We start from the raw sequence: 21,198 nt of genomic DNA, 5'->3' as shown, positions 1-21,198 counted from the left end.
ACTACAAACTACATGGCCTTGCAGTACCAGAGCTTTCAATGATCCTCTTTCCAGACTGCTTAAAGTCAAACCCTGATTTGATTGTCCCAATTTATCTTTTCCATCCAGTGAGGCCATAAAAGTCAGAGGTTTCTGTTTGGCCTGGGGATTGGCTGTCACTAGCACAGGTGGACCCATATTGCTCCTATCAGGTGTGGCTGGGGAGGTGGAGTCACATACTTTAGACTCTAGCTCTGCAGGGCAACAAGGGCATTCGCTGGGACTCCTCCAGCAGTGGGTGTAGCTTCACAGTTCTTTTTTTTCGAGACAGAGTCTCACCTCTCCCCCAGGCTGCAGTGCAATGGTGTAATCTCGGCTCACTGCAACCTCTTTCTCCGGGGTTCAAGTGATTATCCTGCCTCAGCCTCCTGAGTAGCTGGAATTACAAGTGCACACCACCACCCACAACCAATTTTTTGTATCTTTAGTAGAGACGGGGTTTCACCATGTTGTCCAGGCTGGCCTCGAACTCGTGACCTCATGATCCGCCTGCCTCGGCCTCCCAAAGTGCTGGGATTACAGGCGTGAACCACCGTGCCCAGCCATGGCTTTGTAGTTCTTACAACTAAAAATGTTCATGAATGCATGACATCACATCAAGTGGCTGTTCCATAATTTAGGACCCTTCCTCTGCTGTTAGCTTTAGTTTATAGTCCCTTTCAGCATGGGGACTGCTGCAAGTAAAACTATGAACATTTTTGTGGATACATCTTCCTTTTCATCTTCCAGGTGATATAAAATAATCTTTAAATTACATAGAGATTACATTCTCTGAGCACCTCCAGAAGAGAAAACATAACCTCGCAATTTTTTGTTGTTGTTTAAAAAGTGTCTGTATTTGCTAGAGATTTCTACTTAAGTAGCTATGGGCAAAATAATAGGATGTGATATCTGGGATCTGCTTCGAAGCACTCTAGGAAAAAAAAGCTGGGAGGTGATGATAGCTGAAGCAAGACTGATGAAACGATGATCAGCGCTGGAGCTGATGACGGGTACATCGAGATTTATTATATACTATTGCCTCTGTTTTGTGGTCCCTGTCCAACTTCCTTTCTCTTTCTCTCCCCTCTGGATCTTTTGTTTGTTAGCCCCCATGTTTCCTCTAGACATTTGGTACTCACATGCAGCCCTATGATTCCCGCCAATGTTTCTCAGGTTCAGTTACCCCTGACTCCTGCCTCATAGGTTCCTTTTCCTTCCTCACCTAATAACTCAAGTCCATCTATCTGCCTACTCAGTAATGCATTCACATTAAAAAAGTGAGCCTATGTATTGGTCAAGACATGAAATGTTGCAAAGTATAGTGACTTTCATTGTTTTAGATGTTACTAGACAGCTATTAACAGGAACAAAATCAGCTGGGTAAGGTGGCTCACGCCTGTAATCCCAGCACTTTGGATGGCCAAAGCAAGTGGATCATGAGGTTAGGAGATCGAGACCATCCTGGCCAACATGATGAAACTCTGCCTCTACTAAAAATACAAAAATTAGCTGGGCATGGTGGCATGCGTGCCTGTAATCCCAGCTACTCTGGAGGCTGAGGCAGGAGAATCGCTTGAACCAGGGAGTTGGAGGTTGCAGTTAGCTGAGATTGTGCCATTGCACTCCAGTCTGGTGACAGAGCGAGACTGTCTCAAAAAAAAAAAAAAAAAAAAGAGGAACGAAATCATATCTTCTTTTGTACCCTGATATAAAAGCCAGCTTTAAATCATAACTTCTTTTGTACCCTGAGATAAAAGCAGCTCTCCAGTGCAACACTCAGGAGTAACTGTCTTTCAGCAGAGAAGACAAGTGCCCCCTGGCGGGGGGTGGGCAGTGTGACAGGGTGTAGGGTGTAGCTGCAGGCAGAACCGGGAGAGGCCCCCCTCCATTTATGCCCACCTCCTCCTTTTGCTAATGGCTTTCAGCCTTTTGGGATTTCGAATCGGAAGCTACATTTTGAGGCTGTTTTTATTTAGTTAAATGAAAATGATATGTATTAAAATCCTTGGGATTTTTGTAATCATTAAAGCATCAAAGAGTCTCAAGTGGAAGAAATGAATATTTCATATTCATGCTAAAAAAGCAAAAATCTAATCAAATGGCTTAATTTTCTTTTCTTTTTCCAAAACATTAGTAAATTATCAATGTTATGTGAGCTGAGTTAAATTAATGGGCTATTATTCTGAGGTCTTTCTGGTTTTAAAAGTCACGATGTAAAAAAACAAACTCAGGAAGGTTTTTTTGTTTTGTTTTGTTTTTGAGAGGAAGTCTTGCTCTGTCACCCAGGCTGGAGTGCAATGGCGCGATCTCAGCTCACTGCAACCTCCACCTTCTGGGTTCAAGTGATTCTACTGCCTCAGCCTCCCAAGTAGTTGGGATTACAGGTTCCTGCCACCATACCTGGCTAATATTTGAATTTTTAGTACAGACAGGCTTTCACCATGTTGGCCAGGCTGGTCTCGAACTCCTGGCCTCAGGTGATCTGCTGCCTTGGCCTCCCAAAGTACTGGGATTATAGACATGAGCCACTGTGCCTGGCCACAATGAGGTTCTTGAGACCTGTTGGTACTGGGAAGTTGGCATGCTCATAGGCATAGCTGCACAACCTTAATGCTTGCCTGTGTCTGGCAGGGGTCGGGACTTTCCTGGAGCTCTCTGGCACCCTCTGTGTGCCTCTACCTTTGGACTCCTCACCTTGGATTATAATTGCATCTTTATTTGTTTCTCTCTCACTAGACTGTGAAGGTTCTATGGGAGGACAGGGATTCCGTAGTTTTCTTTTTTTGAGACAGAATCTCACTCTGTTGCCAGGCTGGAGTACAGTGGCTTGATCTCAGCTCACTGCAGCCTCCGCCTCCCAGGTTCAAGCAATTCTCCTGCCTCAGCTTCCTGAGTAGCTGGGCCTACAGGTACACGCTACCACGCCCAGCTAATTTTTGTATGTTTAGTACAGACGGAGTTTCACAGGTTGGCCAGGATGGTCTCGATCTTTTGACCTCATGATCCGCCCACCTTGGCCTTCCGAAGTGCTGGGATTACAGGCATGAGCCACTGTGCCTGGCTGAGATTCTGTATTTTTCAATGCCTGGAATGCGATTGGGCTTCTGTAAATATCAGTTGAATGAACAACAACACATATATATATGTCTTGTTTCTCCTTTAAAAAAAAAACTCCATATGTTCTTCCTCATAGATTTTCCTCTCCCTAACAGAAAGCCCAAGATGAGCTCATTCTTCAGCCTGACTCTGAAGACCTGAGGAGAAAGTAAACCTTTCAAGGAAACTGCCCGGCAGAGACTCAGAACCCCCAAATAATTCCCTTTGAAAGGAGTATCTACTCCAGAATGGGGGCACCTGGAGTCAGGTCACCCAGAACATGCCTTTGCCATCAGCTTTCCTCTCCCAGAAACAGGATTGTTACCTTTAAACTAAGACCATTCAGTGCTTGTTTTTTTTCAACATAACTGCTTAAGGATTTTGTTTTTCTTTTTTAGAGGCAGAGTCTCGCTCTGTTGCCCGGGCTGGAGTGCAGTGGTGCCATCGTAGCTCACTGTGCCCTTGAACTCTTGGGCTCAAGTGATCCTCCTGCCACCACCTCCTGAGTAGCTAGCACAGGTGTGCTCCACCACGCCCAGCTAATTTTTATGAGGCCTTGGTATGTTGCCCAGACTGGTCTTGAACTCCTGGCCTCAGGTGATCCTCCTGCCTCAGCCTCTCAAAGTGCTGGGATTACAGGTGTGAGGCCCCATGACCAACCTGTCTAAGAATGTCTAAGCATAAGCTTATAATGAAAAACCCACAATAATTAATCCAACTTGGAATCTACTGTGAGCACAGCAGGTCAGCAACAAGTTTATTTTGCAGCTAGCAGGGTACCAGGGTAGGGCATGGCTAAGTGTTCAGGCTTGTCATGGCTGACTGGTTTGTCTTGATGGGCGAGGGTGGGCGAAAGCAAAGCAGAAGTAACATGGGGTGGACGCAGCCTCCCTGTAGATCCTGGTTACGGGAACTCGGGGCAGTTCACCTGATCTGTGACCGTCATTTTCTCAACAGAAATGTTGTTAGAAGTCAGGATATTTTTCAGAGAGGCCACTGTTTCTGGAGGGAGATAAGAGTTTCTTCCCAAGATCCAAGCAAAATCCACGTGAAAAAGCTGGATGAGGTTGGTACAGGAGTACACGAGGGCATAGTTCTCATAATCGGTGGCCAGGACCCAGTACGGTGCAGATGGCATCACTGAGGACCCGAGGGACGCAGCATTATAGGAGGGAGAGGCAAGAGAAACCTCAGGACAACACAAGAAGGCTGGCCCAGACAACCACCCACCAAGCCCCTCCACGTCTGACTTTGTCAATCCAGAAGCAGAAAGACCCGTGAAAGAAGTTAGGAAAAAAACCTAGGCTGAGTGTTTCTAACTTATCTTTCTACACTGTTGGTGTCCTGCCTGCCTGCCTGCCTGACTCACCCAGAGAGAGAGAGAGAGAGAGAGAGAGAGAGAGTGCGTGTGTGTGTGTGTGTGTGTGTGGTATAGTCATCACCCATCTGCTATCTGTGCATTTCGGCTGCTCTGTGTATTCCCAGCTGGACTGAGAACTCTTAAGCCCTGAGTAATTTTGGAAAAGTATATCTCCAGCCTCTGCGAGCAGCGGCATCATGTCCCACCTGCACACAGCCAGGCATGCACATACTATCTTCCTCCCATGGTCCAGCTCTCAACAATAAATATACCCAGATACAATACAGAAAACTTCCACATGTCTCTCTTGATTTGAAAACTTTGACAGTCTCCTATAGTTTATGGAAGAAACTTCGAGCTGTCTAATGTGGCATTCAAGGCCCTTCCTAACCTCATCCCCCACTCCATGTACCCTCTCAGGTTCTAGGCCTTTTTATTCAGGCCTTCTTTTTTTTTTACCCCAAGACAGAGTCTCGCTTTGTTGCCCAGGCTGGAGTGCAGTGGCACAATCTCGGCTTACTGCAACCTCTGACTCCTGGGTTCAAGCGATTCTCCTGCCTCAGCCTCCTGAGTAGCTGGGACTACAGGCACAGCCACCACACCCAGCTAATTTTTGTATTTTTAGTAGAGACGAGGTTTCACTGTGTTGGCCAGGATGATCTTGATCTCCTGACCTTGTGATCTGCCTGTCTTGGTCTTGATCTCCTGACATCGTGATCCTCCCTCCTCAGCCTCCCAAAATGCCCAGCAGGAGGGGAGATAGAGACCATCCTGGCTAACATGGTGAAATCCCGTCTCTACTAAAATGCAAAAATTAGCCGCGAGTGGTAGTGCGTGCCTGTAGTCCCAGCTACTCAGGAGGCTGAGGCAGGAGAATCGCTTGAACCCAGGAGGCAGAGGCTGCGGTGAGCTGAGATTGCACCACTGCACTCCAGCCTGGACATTGAGTGAGACTGTCTAAAAAACAAAACAAAACACTTCCTCTCTGCCCCACTCTAGGAACTTGACTGGTGTGGGTTGGAGGAGTGGCAGGGGTGAGCAGTGGGAAGTGGGGAAGTAGTTTTTGTCGCTAATGACTTTAGTGTCTGCCCTGCAGGTGGGAAAGGGACTCTCAAGCACTCTGCATGTTAGAAAGCCTCGTGGGTTCTGGGTTGAACTCTCTAGTGTATCTACATCGGCAATAAAACTAATATTTGGTGCTTTCTCTGTTGCCTGTGTCCATTCGTCAGTTAGCTCAGAGCCCAGATGCCTGTCATTACATGTCTCACAGGCTTCCGCCAACAACGTGACTGGAAAGTGTCAGGAGCAGGATTCAAATTTGCTGTCACTCCTGTCATCTCTTGTCTCCAAGTTTTTGCACAGTGCAGATTGTTCTGCTAATACCTGCTAACTTTTTGGGCCCAGTTTTCTCTGGGAAACAAGGCTGGACTGGGTCTTCTAGAGCTCATCCCTGCGTGCAACTATTTGTGTTCCACCTGTTGAAACACTGGCTAGTTACAGTAAATTGCGGGAGCACGTGTCGGTATCCACACTGGGATGGGAGCTCCGTAAGTACCAAGGCCAACTGCCTGGCTCATCATGGCAACCCTAGTGCATGGCATGTAGTAAGTGCACAACGGATAATTATGACACTTAGATGTCTCAGGAATTCTCCAAGCCAGGGTGCTAGCCTTCATTTGCATATTTCCTGTCCCTGAATCCTCCTGGGAAAAGTGGATACTTACACCAGAAAAACTTAACTTCCAGCTTGGCAGGCTCTGTGAGGTTAACCTGGGTGGCTTCACCTTCAATTTGATTCACAGTTCCATCGTATCTGCAATGATTCAAAAAAAAAGAAAGAAAAGAGAAAAGAAAAACAACTCATTGAAAGCCAAAAAGCAACAAAAGGCAAGATTTGTGCCACTAAGGACCATGACAGCCAACACTGTGATTTCTGGTAAAAGAGACTCTCAAAGGCAGGCTAGACCCTAGCTCTATACCCTGCTCTTTCCTTTGTGACTGTCTCTGTGGCCAAGCAGGGGAAGAGAGCAGCGGGGTGATAAGAAGCAGTCATTGACACGCTCCAGGATGGGATAGTATGTTAGGCCCTTGCACCTCAACACTGTCTTTTGGATTATCTGCAATGGCCCCAAAGACAACTTTCTGCTCCCAGGCTCCAAAGAGAGGGAGTAAAAGAGAATGGAAAAACAAACAAAACAACCCAATGCCCAAGGAAGATTCACTTTTTTTTTTTTCGGAGACAGAATCTTCTGTTGCCCAGGCTGGAGTGCAATAGCACAATCTCAGCTCACTGCAACCTTTGTCCCCCAGGTTCATGTGATTCTCTTGCCTCAGCCTCCCGAGTAGCTGGGACTACAGGTGCCTGCCACCACGCCCAGTTAATTTTTGTATTTTTAGTAGAGACGAGGTTTTGCCATGTTAGCCAGGCTGGTCTCAAACCCCTGACCTCAGGCAATCTGCCCGCCTGGGCCTCCCAAAGTGCTGGAATTACAGGCGTGGGCCACCATGCCCGGTAGATTCACTTCTTTTAAAATGAGAAGGACCAAAGGAACAGAAGAGGATGGACTTGATCACTGGAAATAATGCAAAACCGGGAGACACAAAAGCGTTTCCCTTCTTTGGGCCTCAGTGATATCATGTGACATTGCCTGTCCCATCAAGGCGTGAGTCCTAAGACCCCTTTTAGTTTAGCAAGCCTCTAAGTGAGTGTGGGGTTTTCAATGTAGGCCAAGTAAAAGGAGGCAGTGAAGAAACTACTTCATCTCAGTGATTCTCAGGTATGCCCAGATCGCAGAGACATTAAATGTGAAGAAATATATATCTTACAATTAATGCCACCTGACAATAATAATTAGCAGTGTCATTTTTTTCTTAGTGGTATATAAGCCAGTGGTGTGCCTTAAAAGCTGTGGACTTAGAGTAGATGCGATACTTTCACCTCTTTGAATGGGCCTGCCCCCATTTCTAGATGACTCCTAATGGCCCCATGAACTTGGGAGAAGGGGAGAGGTGTGGAGATGGAGTTAGCAAAGGGAGGGTGCTAAGGCATCGGTGCTCTTCCTAGGAAGCCAACAGAGGAGATAATGTCTGTTCATCAATCTTCAAGGCAGTGCAGGGAGGCCAACTGAAATTAGAGCAGTCATATGTGTCAGAAAGTCAGTAGGTTGATGCTTTGGTTAGCGGTGGAATGTCCTAGAAACCAGACAGTGAGCAACAGGCCAGGGAGTTTGGGAAATGAACTCTGATGTTCCCAACTACGATCTTTGTTTATCACCATGTAAGGCTGGAGACCGTCCTCTACTCTCTCATCTGGATTTCAGACAGCTGGGGAAGATGGTCTGCTTCTATCTGCGTATACTCACTTAGCAACAAACCAGTCTCCTCCCACCAGACTCTGCCCTTTTCATGTCAATTGCATTTTGCTCCAGAACGGTTTTCAGACCAGTCTCTGACCATGAACTCACAACATGTTCATGAAAAAACTGCATTTGTATTTTCAAGAGAGGCCCTCCACTCTTGAAAGGGTAGGAAGGAGTTCTTCCTGAGGTTCTTTTTAAGTTTATGTTTGCTTTCCAAAGTATAACTTTTGGGATTAAATTTGATACGTTTAATCAAATTTAACATGTTAGAAGCCCTCGGTAATAGAAATGTACACTTCCAAAGGACATCCTGTTTACATAACCTAGAGTGTGAATATGTATGTATATGATTCTTGCTTAATAATAAAAGGAGCTTTCAATAGATTAAGTTGCCTAGAGATGGGATGAACTGTCCTGGAAGGTGATGAGCTCCCTGTTCTTGGAAGTATTCCAACAAAGCTGGATGCTCTGTCAGAAGATGGTATTAAAGGGGCTTCTCTCCTGGACTGGAAGTCAGAGGAGATGGTCTCGATGTTCTTTGCTACCAGAGTATCTATTCTGCAGTGAAAGCAGACACCCTGTTGGTTTGTGCTGCTCACCCAGCAGGTGGTCGTGGAAACTCGTGAGTGGCTCCTAGTTCTTGCTATCCTTGCCTGCCGAAAGCTTTCCTCTCAATTCCTGCTAGGAGTAGGCAGTCCAGACCCGGCATGGTTCCCATCCTCCCTGACCCAGGCTGCCGGACACCCAGTCACTCTGGGTCAGCCCTGCACAGCCCTGGCCCCGGGCGGCCACACCACTCACCTCAACTCGCGGTTTAACACTTTGATGTTTCCGTTTTCCATTAGCGAGTAGTTGGCCTGGATACACTTTCCTTTCTCAAAGGTCGTTGGGATCTTCTCAATTTCGTACCATCTTCCGAGATACTGCAGAGACAACAAGCAGAGCAAAACCCTGTGGTTCTCTGGGGACCTGCAACCTCTTCCCCATTGTTGTCGTGCAGAAGCAGAGCCCTGTCCTGGGGAAGCCAGACAAAATGGGCCTCATTGTTCCCAGTGGCAACTGGGCAAGAGATTGATTGCAATAAGAATCCGTGACTAGGATAGGATGTGCGGGCGCAGGGTGAATGCTGATGGCTCTTCTCAGTGTCCCCTTCAGCCAAAACCTCTGTGAAATTCTAGACTCTGTAAAAAAAAAAAGGGGATGATGGGAGGTACCTTTCATCTGAAACAGTGCATGATTCTACAAGTCATCTTTAAATCTTGTGCAGTCAGATGTGTTCGCTGTGGGGAGCTAGGACTCCAGAGTGCATTGAAGTTTCCTCATTTGACACTGAGTCAGGAGTTGGTCACCAAGGCTTTCGGAAGGTGACGGGGATTTGAAAGACCTGTATCATGCTTTCTCTAGGGGCTTGCGCTCCATCCAGACTTCAGGTGGATAGAGTCAGCTTTAAAGGAAGCTGCCTATGTGTGGGGAAGGTCGAGGGAACCAGGCCCTCCCAGGCTGCCTGGCACCAGTTGCAGGAAGACCATCCCAGTTTACAACCTCTGCGGAGGGCAGTATCTGGTAAAGCTAGAAATGCATGTTATACTCTTTGGTCCAGCCATTTCACTTCTGGGAATGCATCCTCCTGATATAAGAAATGATGTATGCGGCCGGGCGCGGTGGCTCAAGCCTGTAATCCCAGCACTGTGGGAGGCCGAGGCGGGTGGATCACGAGGTCAAAGATCGAGACCATCCTGGTCAACATGGTGAAACCCCGTCTCTACTAAAAATACAAAAAATTAGCTGGGCATGGTGGCGCGTGCCTGTAATCCCAGCGACTCAGGAGGCTGCGGCAGGAGAATTGCCTGAACCCGGGAGGCGGAGGTTGCGGTGAGCCGAGATCGCACCATTGCACTCCAGCCTGGGTAACAAGAGCGAAACTCCGTCTCAAAAAAAAAAAAAAAAAAAAAAAAAAAAAAAAAAAAAAAAAAAAAAAAAAAAAAAAAAAAAAAAAAAAAAAAAGAAATGATGTATGCGTAAAGTTATTCATTACAGTACCGTTTGTAATTATACAAGATAGGAAACAGCCTGTGTGAGCCTTAGTAGGGGGCTGGGTAAGTAAATGATGGCATATCTAGACAATGGAATTTTATTTCCTCTCTTTCAAAAGAGTGGTATGCAGTGATTTCCAATATTTAATGACAAAAGAGTCAGGTACAAAATAGTGTATATAGTAAGCTACCTTTTATCTAAAAATGGAGAAAATGGTTACGTTGGTTTTCTGTTGCTGCTGTAATAAATTACTACAAGCTTAAAACAATACAGATTTGTTATCCTGCAGTTCTGTAAGTCTGAAGTCTGACACGGGTCTCACTGGGCTGAACTCAAAGTGTTGGCTGCGTTTCCCTCTGAGAGCTCAGGGGAGGATCAGTTTTCTTGCCTTTTCCACGTTCTACGGGCTGCTTACATTCCTTGGCTTGGGACTCCCTTCCTTTATTTACAAAGCCAGCAAAAGCAAGTCAGATGCTTCTCATATTGCATCCCTCTGACTCTTATGCCATCATCAAACCTCTCTCTCTGACCACAGCTGGGAAAGATTCTCGGCTTTTAAGGGTTTATGTGATTACATTGAGACCCCCTGGATAATCAAGGCTAATCTGGACATCTCAAGGATCATAACGTTGATCACATTTGCAAAAGCCCTTTTCCCATGAAAATAACACTCACAAGGTTAGGGCGTGGACACCTTTGGAAGCCAGTATTCTTACCACAGTTATTATGTGGTATTAACAGCCCTCCACAGCCCTGGCCTACATATTTGTTCGCATAGGTATATACTATCTGTAAGAGTTACACAATAGATGGTTTTACAGTTGCTCCTGAGGAGGGAAACGGAGGTACAGAGGTGAAAGGGAAACTTTATGTGGTGTATTCTTTTATACCTTTAGGATTTTGAACAATGTAAATATGTTTACCTAGTCAAAATACGAATTGAAAGTATTTTAGAAATTTAGAAACAAAAAGGGATGTGCTCACCTTCGAAGAGCATACTTGAGAGCATACTGCAAACAGGTGGCAGTATTGCTTCAGCCACGTGGGGTTTGGGGTTTGTTTCTGTTTTAGATTTCTTAGGATATGTGCTTTCTGCTCAAATACATACCACATTCATGACCATAAATTTCTACTCACTTATTAAAGCACAGCTTTCAATTAAAGCCACTGAACTTAACATTCATTTAAAGCATCAAAGAATAAGGTTAGAGGTTAACTGGTTTCATAGACATTCTTGGAAGAAGCTCCATTTTATACGGTGCATTCAAATGTGTTCTATTACTGTTAAAGTGACTTTAGTGTCCCACAGTAAAAACCAAGGAAGCATGATTTTTCAGAAAAAGAAAACTCAGAGCTTCCTCCTGATCTCAGATTATTTTTGCAAAGGCTTCTTAATCTTTTCAGATCTCTGGTCAGTATTTTAAAAGAATCCTACAAAGAAGAGGTAAAACTCTTTTTTTTTTTTTTTTTTTGAGACGGAGTTTCACTCATGTTACCCAGGCTGGAGTGCAATGGCGCGATCTCGGCTCACCGCAACCTCCGCCTCCTGGGTTCAGGCAATTCTCCTGCCTCAGCCTCCTGAGTAGCTGGGATTACAGGCACGCACCACCATGCCCAGCTAATTTTTTGTATTTTTAGTAGAGACGGGGTTTCACCATGTTGACCAGGATGGTCTCGATCTCTTGACCTCGTGATCCACCCGCCTCGGCCTCCCAAAGTGCTGGGATTACAGGTTTGAGCCACCGCGCCCGGCCAAAGGTAAAACTCTTATCTATTTGCAGATGACATATAAAATATCCCAAGAAATCTAAAACAGAAACAAACCTCAAACTATTAGATCTAATGAGTTTAGCAAGGTTACAAGATACAAGATTAATATTCAAAAATCTAATCTATTTCTCAGCCTGGCGCAGTGGCTCATGCTTGTAATCTCAGCACTTTGGGAGGCCAAGGTGGGTGGATCACTTGGGATCAGGAGTTCGAGACCAACCTGGCTAACATGGCGAGACCCCCCCATCTCTACAAAAAATACAAAAATTTGCCAGGCATGGTGGCAGGTGCCTCTAATCCCAGCTACTCGGGAGGCTGAGACAGGATAATCTCTTGAACCTGGGAGGCAGAGGTTGGAATGAGCTGAGATGGTGTCACTACACTCCAGCCTGGATGACACAATGACACTTTGTCACACGCACACATGAATATATATGTATATGTATTAATATATGTATATGTGTATATGTATACTTGCAATGAACAATTTGCAGATGAAATTTTAAAAATTTCATCTACAATAACATCAAAAGAATAAAATATTTGGGAATAAATTTAACCAAAGAAATGTATACATATTAAATTTATACATTTTTTTGTAATATAAAGTCATCTTTAATTTCTCTTAACAATATTTTGCGGTTTTATACTCTGAAAGCCGCAAAATATTGTTGAGAGAAATTAAAGATGACTAATTCGATGGAAAGATACACTATGTTCACAAGTTAGAAGACTGAATATTGTTAAGATGGCAATACTCCCTAAATTGAACTTCAGATTTAATGTAATCTGTATCAAATTCCAGCTGGGTTCTTTGCAGAAATTGACAAGCTGATCCTAAAATTCATATGAAAATGTAAGGGACACAGAATAGCCAGAAGAACAAAGTTGGAGGACTCATATGCTCTCATTTCAAAACTTACCTCAAATCTTTGGTTACTACAAAGCTATAGTAATCAAGATTGGATGGTACTGGCATAAGTATAGACAAATAGATCAATAGAATTGAGAGTGCAGAAATAAACTCTCACAAATACCGTCAATTGATTTCCTATAAGGATTTCCTAAAAGAATATTATTTGGCCATAAAAGGGGATATAGTATTGATACATGCTACAACGTGGATAAATCTTGAAAACGTTCAGTAAAAGAAATCGGTCACAAAAGACCACATATGGTATGCTTTCATTTTTATCAAATGTGCGGAATAGGCAAATTCAGAGACAGAAAGTAGATTATTGGTTGCCTGCGGCTGGAAGGGTTGGAGGGGAGATGGAGACTCTGTGAATGGGTATGGGGTTTCTCTTTGGAACACTGAAAATGTTCTAAAATTGATTGTGGAGGTGATGGTTGCATAACTGTGAATATACTAACAATCGAAAGTGAAAAGCTACTTTAAACAAGCGAATACATGGTATACAAATTACATCTCAAGAAAGCTGCTATTTTTATAAATCCTGCTTTAATTCTCAAAGGACTTTTATAAATACAGATCAGTTATCATTTCCAAAGTGCTTTGGGATTTGTATCCAAAAGTTAAACTATAACTCAGATTCCTTGGATCTTTTCTTTAAAGCCTCCCTGTGGTCTATCAGAGTTACCTGAATAAAGGAATCAGCCCTTAAGTGGAGCAAGTCAGTGTAGACCACTGTGTTCTATAATAACCTTTTCTTACCACGCCTGTGCTCCTTCCCCCAACAGCATCCCCTCAGAGGTCCCAACACGCATTCACACTGAGGTGCAACTGTATGATAACAACTTCAATGTTGCCATTCTTTTTTTTTTTTTTTTGAGACGGACTCTCTCTCTGTCACCCAGTCTGGAATGTATTGGTGCAATTTTGGCTCACTGCAATCTCTGCCTCCCACATTCAAGCAATTCTCTGCCTCAGCCTCCCACTAGCTGGGATTATAGGTGCCCGCCACCACGCCTGCCTAATTTTTGTATTTTTAGTAGACACAGGGTTTCACTGTCTTGGCTAGGCTAGTCTTGAACTCCTGACCTTATGATCCAGCCGCCTCGGCCTCCGAAGCATGAGCCACCGTGCCTGGCCAGTTGTTCTTTTTTGTTGTTGTTGTTTTGGTTTTTTTGAGATGGAGTCTCACTCTGTTGACAGGCTACAGTGCAGTGGTGTGATCTTGGCTCACTGCAACCTCCGTCTCCCAGGTTCAAGCGATTCTCATGCCTCAGCCTCCTGAGTAGCTGAGACTACAGGCATGTGCCACCACACCTAGCTAATTTTTGTATTTTTAGTAGAGACAGTGTTTCACCGTGTTGACCAGGATGGTCTTGATCTCTTGACCTCGTGATCTGCCCGCCTTGGCCTCCTAAAGTGCTGGGAATACAGGCGTGAGCCACCACGCCCAGCCTTACTGTTACCATTCTTAAAGGAGATCCAGACCTTCTCCTGGGGAGAGGAAGTCTTAAGGGTGAGATTCCAGGCTTGAGTAGCAACAGTGGGAGCCTGTGAGTTATGTACACCAGTAGCTGCCTCTTTCTGCTGCCCGCTTCCTTCCGCTTCCCCCTAAACCCCAGGAAGAAAGACCGTCCATGGAGGAGCTGCTTGCATTGATGACATTTTAGCTCAGGTAACAAGAAAGCCCCATGGGGAATTCTGGCCTTTCCTGGGCCCTGTTTGAGTGACCTTTGGGTGCCCTGCGCTGCTGGGAAGCCTGGTTTTGAATCCTACTTGCATTTACCAGCTGTGTGAGCTGGGGAGGGAGCTTCCGCTGCTCCACCTGCAGAACAGGGATAATAGCTCTGTAGCAGCTGTTGTGGTTCCCAGGTCCTGTATCCCCTCAGCCCACCTCTGAGTTCACTGCAGCCATGGCAGGCAATTCCCAGACACCACCAGCTTCCCACCTGAGACCCTGTGTCTCTCCTCTGCCAGGGGGCTTGGCTAGAGCCAAGGACGCTCCCATGGCCTGCTGGTAGCAGCCTAGGGACAATCGGAGGGGCATCCTCCACCTGTCCTCAGAGGGTGCCCGGTGTGACTGACCCTGACTGTCCAGGGTGACGGCTCAGGAACACACTCTTTATTGCTTCTGTGCTGTCTCTGACTTGCTTTCCTACCCACTCTTGTGCGTCCTGGGATCATCCCAAGCCTCTCTGCCTGCAGTCTTTTTCTCAGCAGGCGTCTGCTTTGGGGAAACCTCAAATAAGATAAATACCTGTCCCAAGGTACGCAGTGGAAATTAAAGCAGCACACTTAAACTGAACCTTGTAGAATGCTTATTCACATCAGAGGCAGCAAAACAAAGAGAGGTTTGCCTTTTACCACACCTTATTTACGTCAAAATTCTCCTGCACCGGAGGCGTGGGGCATTTCCCAAGATGAAACGCTTGTCCCTCTGCGGCACCTAAGAGGCCAGCCAGTGCAAAAAGCAGCAGCAATGGCATCATCATCTTGGGGCTGGGTGGCTGGAGAAGGGACCTGGAGTTGGGGGAACACAAAGAAGCTGGTGTTGTCATTCTGAGCATTCTTTTTTTTTTTTTTTTCAAGACAGAGTCTCGCTCTTGTTGCCCAGGCTGGAGTACAGTGGTGCGATCTCAGCTCACTGCAACCTCTGCCTCCCAGGTTCAAGTGATTCCCTTGCCTCAGCCAACCAAGTAGCTGGGATTGCAGGCATGCACCACCACGCCTGGCTAATTTTTTTGCATTTTCAGTAGAGACAGAGTTTCACCATGTTGGCCAGGCTGGTCTCAAACTCCTGACCTCAGGTGATCTGCCGGCCTCGGCCTCCCAAAGTACTGGGATTACAGGCATGAGCCACTGTGCCCGGCCATTCTGAGCTTTCTAAGGCCACACAATCATGAAGCAAGATTTCTGTGGCCAAGGGTCCCTCTGTGGGTGGTTCCTCCTCTTCTCTCCTTGGCTTATGGGACCCCTCATCCTGCAGGGGACACCTGCTCGTCTGTGTTGCTGTGAGGCCTTCATCAGAGCCTCTGCACTTTCACCAGGGCACTCTCTGCCTGGTATTACAGTTTGTTGGATTGATTTTGCACCCCACTCTCACCTAATTGGGCATCTCCCAGCATGGGCACCATGTCTGGTTCTCCTTAGAATCACCCATGGACCTCAAAGTATCGGCTCAAAGTATCAAAGTCGATACCTCAAAGTATCAACAAGTAGATACTTGTCGAATGAACAGAAACAAGTGGAGGGGCTATGTGAAGTGGGGGATTAAAGCCTCCAAGAACTATAAAAGATACCAAACCAAACCTTGCCCAGCACCTAGTGTCCTCTGCGATTCATCAGGGAGATGCCACCCTGACACCACCCCTTCCCCTGCCCTCATCTTGCTGGGCACTGTACCAGTCCAAGAGTGCTCTTGGAAACCTTAAAGGGAGTGGCGTGCTGGGGACTCCAGGGTCACCCTAGCCAGGTTCAAACTCTGACTCTGCCCCATACTAGGTATAACTGTGTTCATTTATGCCTTAGCTTCTTTGTCTAGTAAGTGGGAATAATAATCATTCCTATCTCGTGAATTTTTGTGATAATTAAATGAAATAATATAGAGAGAGTACTTAGAGGAGTTCTGACGGAGTAAATGTGCAATAAATGCTAGTTATTGTTACTATGAAAAGCAGAAAAATGATGGTATTTTCTAGAATTCTTTCTTTTCTTTCTCTCCCTCTCTTTCTTTTCCTTCCTTCCTTCCTCTTTTCTTTCTTTCCTTCTTTCTTTTTTTTTTTGACATCCTGTTGAGAGTTTTGTTTTGTTTTTGCGATGGAGTCTCACTCTGTCACCCAGGCTGGAGTGCAGTGGCACGATCTCAGCTCACGGCAACCTCTGTCTCCCTGGTTCAAGCAATTCTTCTGCCTCAGCCTCCCAAGTAGCTGGGATTACAGGCGCCTGCCACAACTCCTGGCTAATTTTTGTATTTTTAGTAGAGATGGGGTTTCACCATGTTGACCATGCTGGTCTCAAACTCCTGACCTCAGGTGATCCACCCACCTCAACCTCCCAAAGTGCTGAGATTACAAGCATGGGCCACCGTGCCTGGCCTGTTGAGGGTACTTTTCATAGATGAAGTACATCAAATCACAGAAGGACTGTCAGCTGATATGTAACTGTGCAACAAGCACTTCAGCCCCACGAGTCCTTTGGCAGCAGAAGCCGGCTTTGAAGTGAGGCAGCGGGGCAGGGAGACAGAGGCTGCAGAACTCTCTGCAGGTTCTGGGTATTTGACGCTCCTCCCTGTTTCCTTCACTGACTTCGGTTCGGTTTGTTCCTTTTCTGGTGACTCCTTGCCTGTTGCTTGCACATGAGCTATTTCCAGCTCTCTGCATTTCTGCCTGTAATGATGATGGCTGATGCAATGCAAGCAGAATGTTCTCAGATCTGAGCATTTCAAAGGATGTGTCATTACAAGAATAATTATAACTGCTTTATTATGAGTCTCGAAACCTCTAAATACCCTTTAATAATCAATAGTTTTTTGCTTTTTCCTGGAGGTTTTGTTGCCTAGTTTTCAAAATAACAGTTATGTAATGACAGCAGCTGGCCAGCTGGGGCTGCGGTGGGGGGAGATGGTTGCTGAGGCCCCTCCGAGCGAGTCTGCAGCAGGGCCGCTTTCCTTGGTCTTTGAGGCTCTATTTCTCATCAGCTCCACCACCGGGTAAATAACACCTGTCTTTTAACCTTTTGGGGGATGACGAATTTATAGCAATGCAGCTTAAACCCCCACACATTTGCATCCATTCTCAAGAGATTTTGAGTTCTACTCAGTAGGCCCAAGCTAAAGACCTGGCCCAGAGGATCGAAACTGGCCACACATCATGCACATTCTACAAGGTCCCCCGCCCTGGACAGGACCTTAGACGTCATCTATCTAGCCCTACTTCCAAGGTGTACAGAAGGGGAAGCTGGGGCCTGGAAGGGGCAGAGAGCTGGGACTTGGGCCCTATCTCCCCGTCTCTGATCCACAACACCCCGAACCTGCTTCTCCCGGGCACTGTCAGGGCCTTTCAATAAACCACTGCCTCTGTGACCTGATGGGCCTCACCACCACATGACACTTATAACAAAAGTCACTTCTACCTTTTACTCTGACAAAATGTTCTCTTGTGGGCTGAAACATATTCTTTACCTCTGTAGGAGGATTTCAGAACAAACCCTCTTGATTGCCTCTCTTCCAAAGAAGCCTCTTTGTTGCAGTAGTTTTATTCCTGTGGTTAAAACTCCTTGTGAGAGAAGGGTAGACAGCATCCATTGTATATTTCAATGCCCTTTCATGTTAACTTACTCACTACTTATTGAGCATGTTATTAATGTGCACTGAAGACTTTGGGTAACATATGGATTATATATGATATATATTTTTGCTATCTTCCTTCTTCTGCTATCAATAGGAAGATTGTTCTCATTAGGATTTAAATACTTTACAAAACAAGCATATTTAAATATTATTATTATTAGTATGTTTGAGAAGGAGTCTCGCTCTGTTGCTCATGCTGGAGTGCAGTGGCATGATCTTGGCTCACTGCAACCTCCACCCTCCAGGTTCAAGGGATTCTCCTGTCTCAGCCTCCCGAGTAGCTGGGACTACAGGCATGTGCCACCACACCCAGCTATTTTTTTATATTTTTAGTAGAGACAGGGTTTCGTCATGTTAGCCCGGATGGTCTCTATTTCCTGACCTCGTGATCCACCCGTCTCAGCCTCCCAAAGTGCTGGGATTATAGGCGTGAGCCACCACGCCAGGCTAAATATTATTTTTGGCTGGGCACGACTCATGCCTGTAAACACAGCACTTTGTGAAGCCAAGACGGGTGGATCGCTTGAGGTCAGCAGTTTGAGACCAGCCTGGCCAACATGGTAAAACTCTGTCTCTATTAAAAATACTAAAATTATGCCTGAAACAGTGGCTCATGTCTGTAATCCCAACACTTTGGGAGGCCTAGGTGGGTGGATCACTTGAGGTCAAGAGTTCGAGACTAGCCTGGCCAACATGGCGAAACCTGATCTCTACTAAAAGTACAAAAAATTATCTGGGTGTGGTGGTGGACACCTGTAATGCCAGCTACTCAGGAGGCTGAAGCAGGAGAATTGCTTGAACCTGGGAGGCGGAGGTTGCAGTGAGCTGAGATCACACCATCACACTCTAGCCTGGGCAACAGAGCAAAACTCTGTCTCAAAAAACAAAAACAAACAAAAAAATACAAAAATCAGCCTGGCGTGGTGGTGCGGGCCTGTAATCCTAGCCTCTCAGGAGGTTGAGGGACAAGAATGGCTTGAACTTGGGAGTCAGAGGTTGCAGCGAGCTGAGATTGTGCCACTGCACTCGGGGCATCCACCTGGGGCCTGGCACTAACTGCAAATCACTGCTCTGCATGCATCACGCTTCCCCACAGAGGAGTCCTGGCCTCAGGACTTTAAGTGCGCCATGCCCTCAGTCTCCACAGCACCTCCTCTGGAAGCTGTTAGGGACAAGCTGCCCCTGGAAACCCCTCCGCGCAGCTGACCTCCCACTCTGATTGCTCAGCAGCTGCATTGCTATCTGGTGCCACAGCAAGGCTGCCAGACACACTACGATCGAGATTGAGCAAAGCCTGATTACAGCCACCTGGACAGCACGGAGTGTGTGGAGGAGGTCGTGGAAAACCTTTGTTTAAATTCCTGTTTTACACATACCTGTAAAATCCTGTTTTTTAAAAAACTGCTGCCACAAAAGTCACAGGATGGTGTATTTTAAGTCTGTCACAAGCTAAAAAACGATACGTGTTTGTGTTTGTTACAAGCTGATAAATTACCTTGGTCCTGAAACTCCCTTATGCCCCTCTCGCCCCATACAAACCCCTTGTTTTGTGGGCTCGGGGCTGCCTCTTCTGATTGTTACGGAACAGCCCGGCAGGTTAATAAAACTTGCTTGCCTGATATTGGGTCTACTCTCCTTTCTCTCGGCTAACCTTATACCAGTGACCTCTGCTAACGCTCTTTGTACCAATGAGATTAATTTGTCCTGGTTACTTCCTGATAAACTCCCAAGCCGGAGTGTAAGCCTAGGTCTCCCAAGAGCCCAGGTATTACTGTGGACAGAGCCCCTGATCTCAAAGGTCTGCAGAACATGAAGGACTAGATTTTGAAATTTTACCTCATAAAATAAAATATGTTCCAATAAGTAATTAGGTCTCAAAGATCATTTAGCCATTAAATAGAACAAGAAACATATCTCCCAAACACAATATCGTATGCCATATTGTTAAATGCATTTTCTAGTCACACAATTGATTCCAGTTTCCAGATTATTCTACTATGATGCACAGTTGGATAACTCACTGAGAATTCACCTAGCACAGTATTTATGCATGGAAAAATTCCTTGTTGTCCAACAAGGTTTGGTTTGTACTTTTAGCAGAGACGGGGTTTCACCGTGTTAGCCAGGATGGTCTTGATCTCCTGACTTTGTGATCCACTGGCCTCAGCCTCCCAAAGTGCTGGGATTATAGGCGTGAGCCACTGCGCCCACGTTTTTATCTTAGGCCTGTTGCTTAGTATATCTGAACCTCAGTTTTATACCCTGAAAAATGGCTCTAATGATACCTACCTTGGACATTTGTTGGAGGAAAAATGAGAACAAGTCTAAAGCTCCCGACACAAGCACTCAATCAGTGGCAATTGTACGTAGCTAAAAAGGGCCTATGGAAGTTTCTATTTTAGACATTATTATCATAATTGAAATGGTTAAAACTACAGTACATACCTTTTTTATCAAGATGAAGGCAGTATCCACATCCAAAATCATCCGATTTGAGATGCCTGTCTTGATGACTGGCCTCTCCCAAGCTATTTTATAAGCTTCATTGGGTCTTTGACGTTTACTTTTCATGGTTGCCACGCCCCCTACAGCCAGGAGGGCTGGACTAGAAGCTTAGTCTGTATAAAACACAAACACAAAGATGGGATGTTGTGTCCATCCTCCTCCCCCAATTTCCTTCACAGCTGCTCCCTGAAGAAGAAATGAGATATTGTTTTCGTGCGTGCGTGTGTGTGTGTGTGTGTGTGTGTGTGTTCGAGAAAGAGAGAGAATATGTGTGAGAGAGAGACAAAGTGTGTTTTCATTCAAAACATTTCTTTTTTGCTGTGTGGATTTTCTTATTTATTTATTTATTTATTTTGGTGCAGAATGCACTTTGAAGTTCCAGCAGGACATGTTGCAATGTTTTCAAACATCTGGTATTTATTTTCATTTTTGCTTAAATGAAAAATCAACAAGCTCATTTCCTGAAGTGGAGCACGGACTCTGACATGGCTCAGGTAATGGAGCAAGAGTTATGAGTCAGAGCCAGCTTTCTCCAGGGTCCTGGGTGGCCCCCTGACTTCTCTGAGCCACAGTCTCCTCGTTGTAAGCAGGGGCTGTCATTTCTGTCTGCACCAGAGCTGGATGTGTAGGGGAGACACCAGTTCTCTAACAACTGGGGCTAAAAGTTGAGAACGCAGAAGACGTCTTCAGCAGCTCTGTTCTGTGTCCGTTTAGGACTCTCCCAGCCACCTGTTCAAGGCAATCTGTCACTGCTTGGGAGTGGGGGTCGGGGTGGGATGGGGAGTGTGGACTT

The 21,198-nt window shown here is 45.7% G+C and overlaps 1 protein-coding gene across 1 annotated transcript; it reads right to left on the bottom strand.

Annotated features, from left to right (window-relative positions):
• Positions 1-3,840: 3,840 nt before the first annotated feature.
• On the bottom strand, positions 3,841-20,495 carry APOD (apolipoprotein D). Its single transcript, XM_017523183.2, has 5 exons — positions 20,346-20,495; positions 14,923-15,073; positions 8,638-8,759; positions 6,202-6,290; positions 3,841-4,257 (listed from the first exon to the last, which is right to left on the bottom strand). Exons 2-5 carry the CDS (start codon positions 15,043-15,045, stop codon positions 4,022-4,024), a joined length of 570 nt encoding a protein of 189 aa, XP_017378672.1. The 5' UTR covers positions 15,046-15,073; positions 20,346-20,495; the 3' UTR covers positions 3,841-4,021.
• Positions 20,496-21,198: the final 703 nt, after the last annotated feature.

The sequence above is a fragment of the Cebus imitator genome, unplaced genomic scaffold, assembly GCF_001604975.1.
Source record: "Cebus imitator isolate Cc_AM_T3 unplaced genomic scaffold, Cebus_imitator-1.0 Scaffold0, whole genome shotgun sequence".
NCBI classification, from domain to species: Eukaryota; Metazoa; Chordata; class Mammalia; order Primates; family Cebidae; genus Cebus; species Cebus imitator.
The sequence above is the reverse complement of the archived record's forward strand: the minus strand, read 5'-3'. Positions and strand labels throughout refer to the sequence as shown.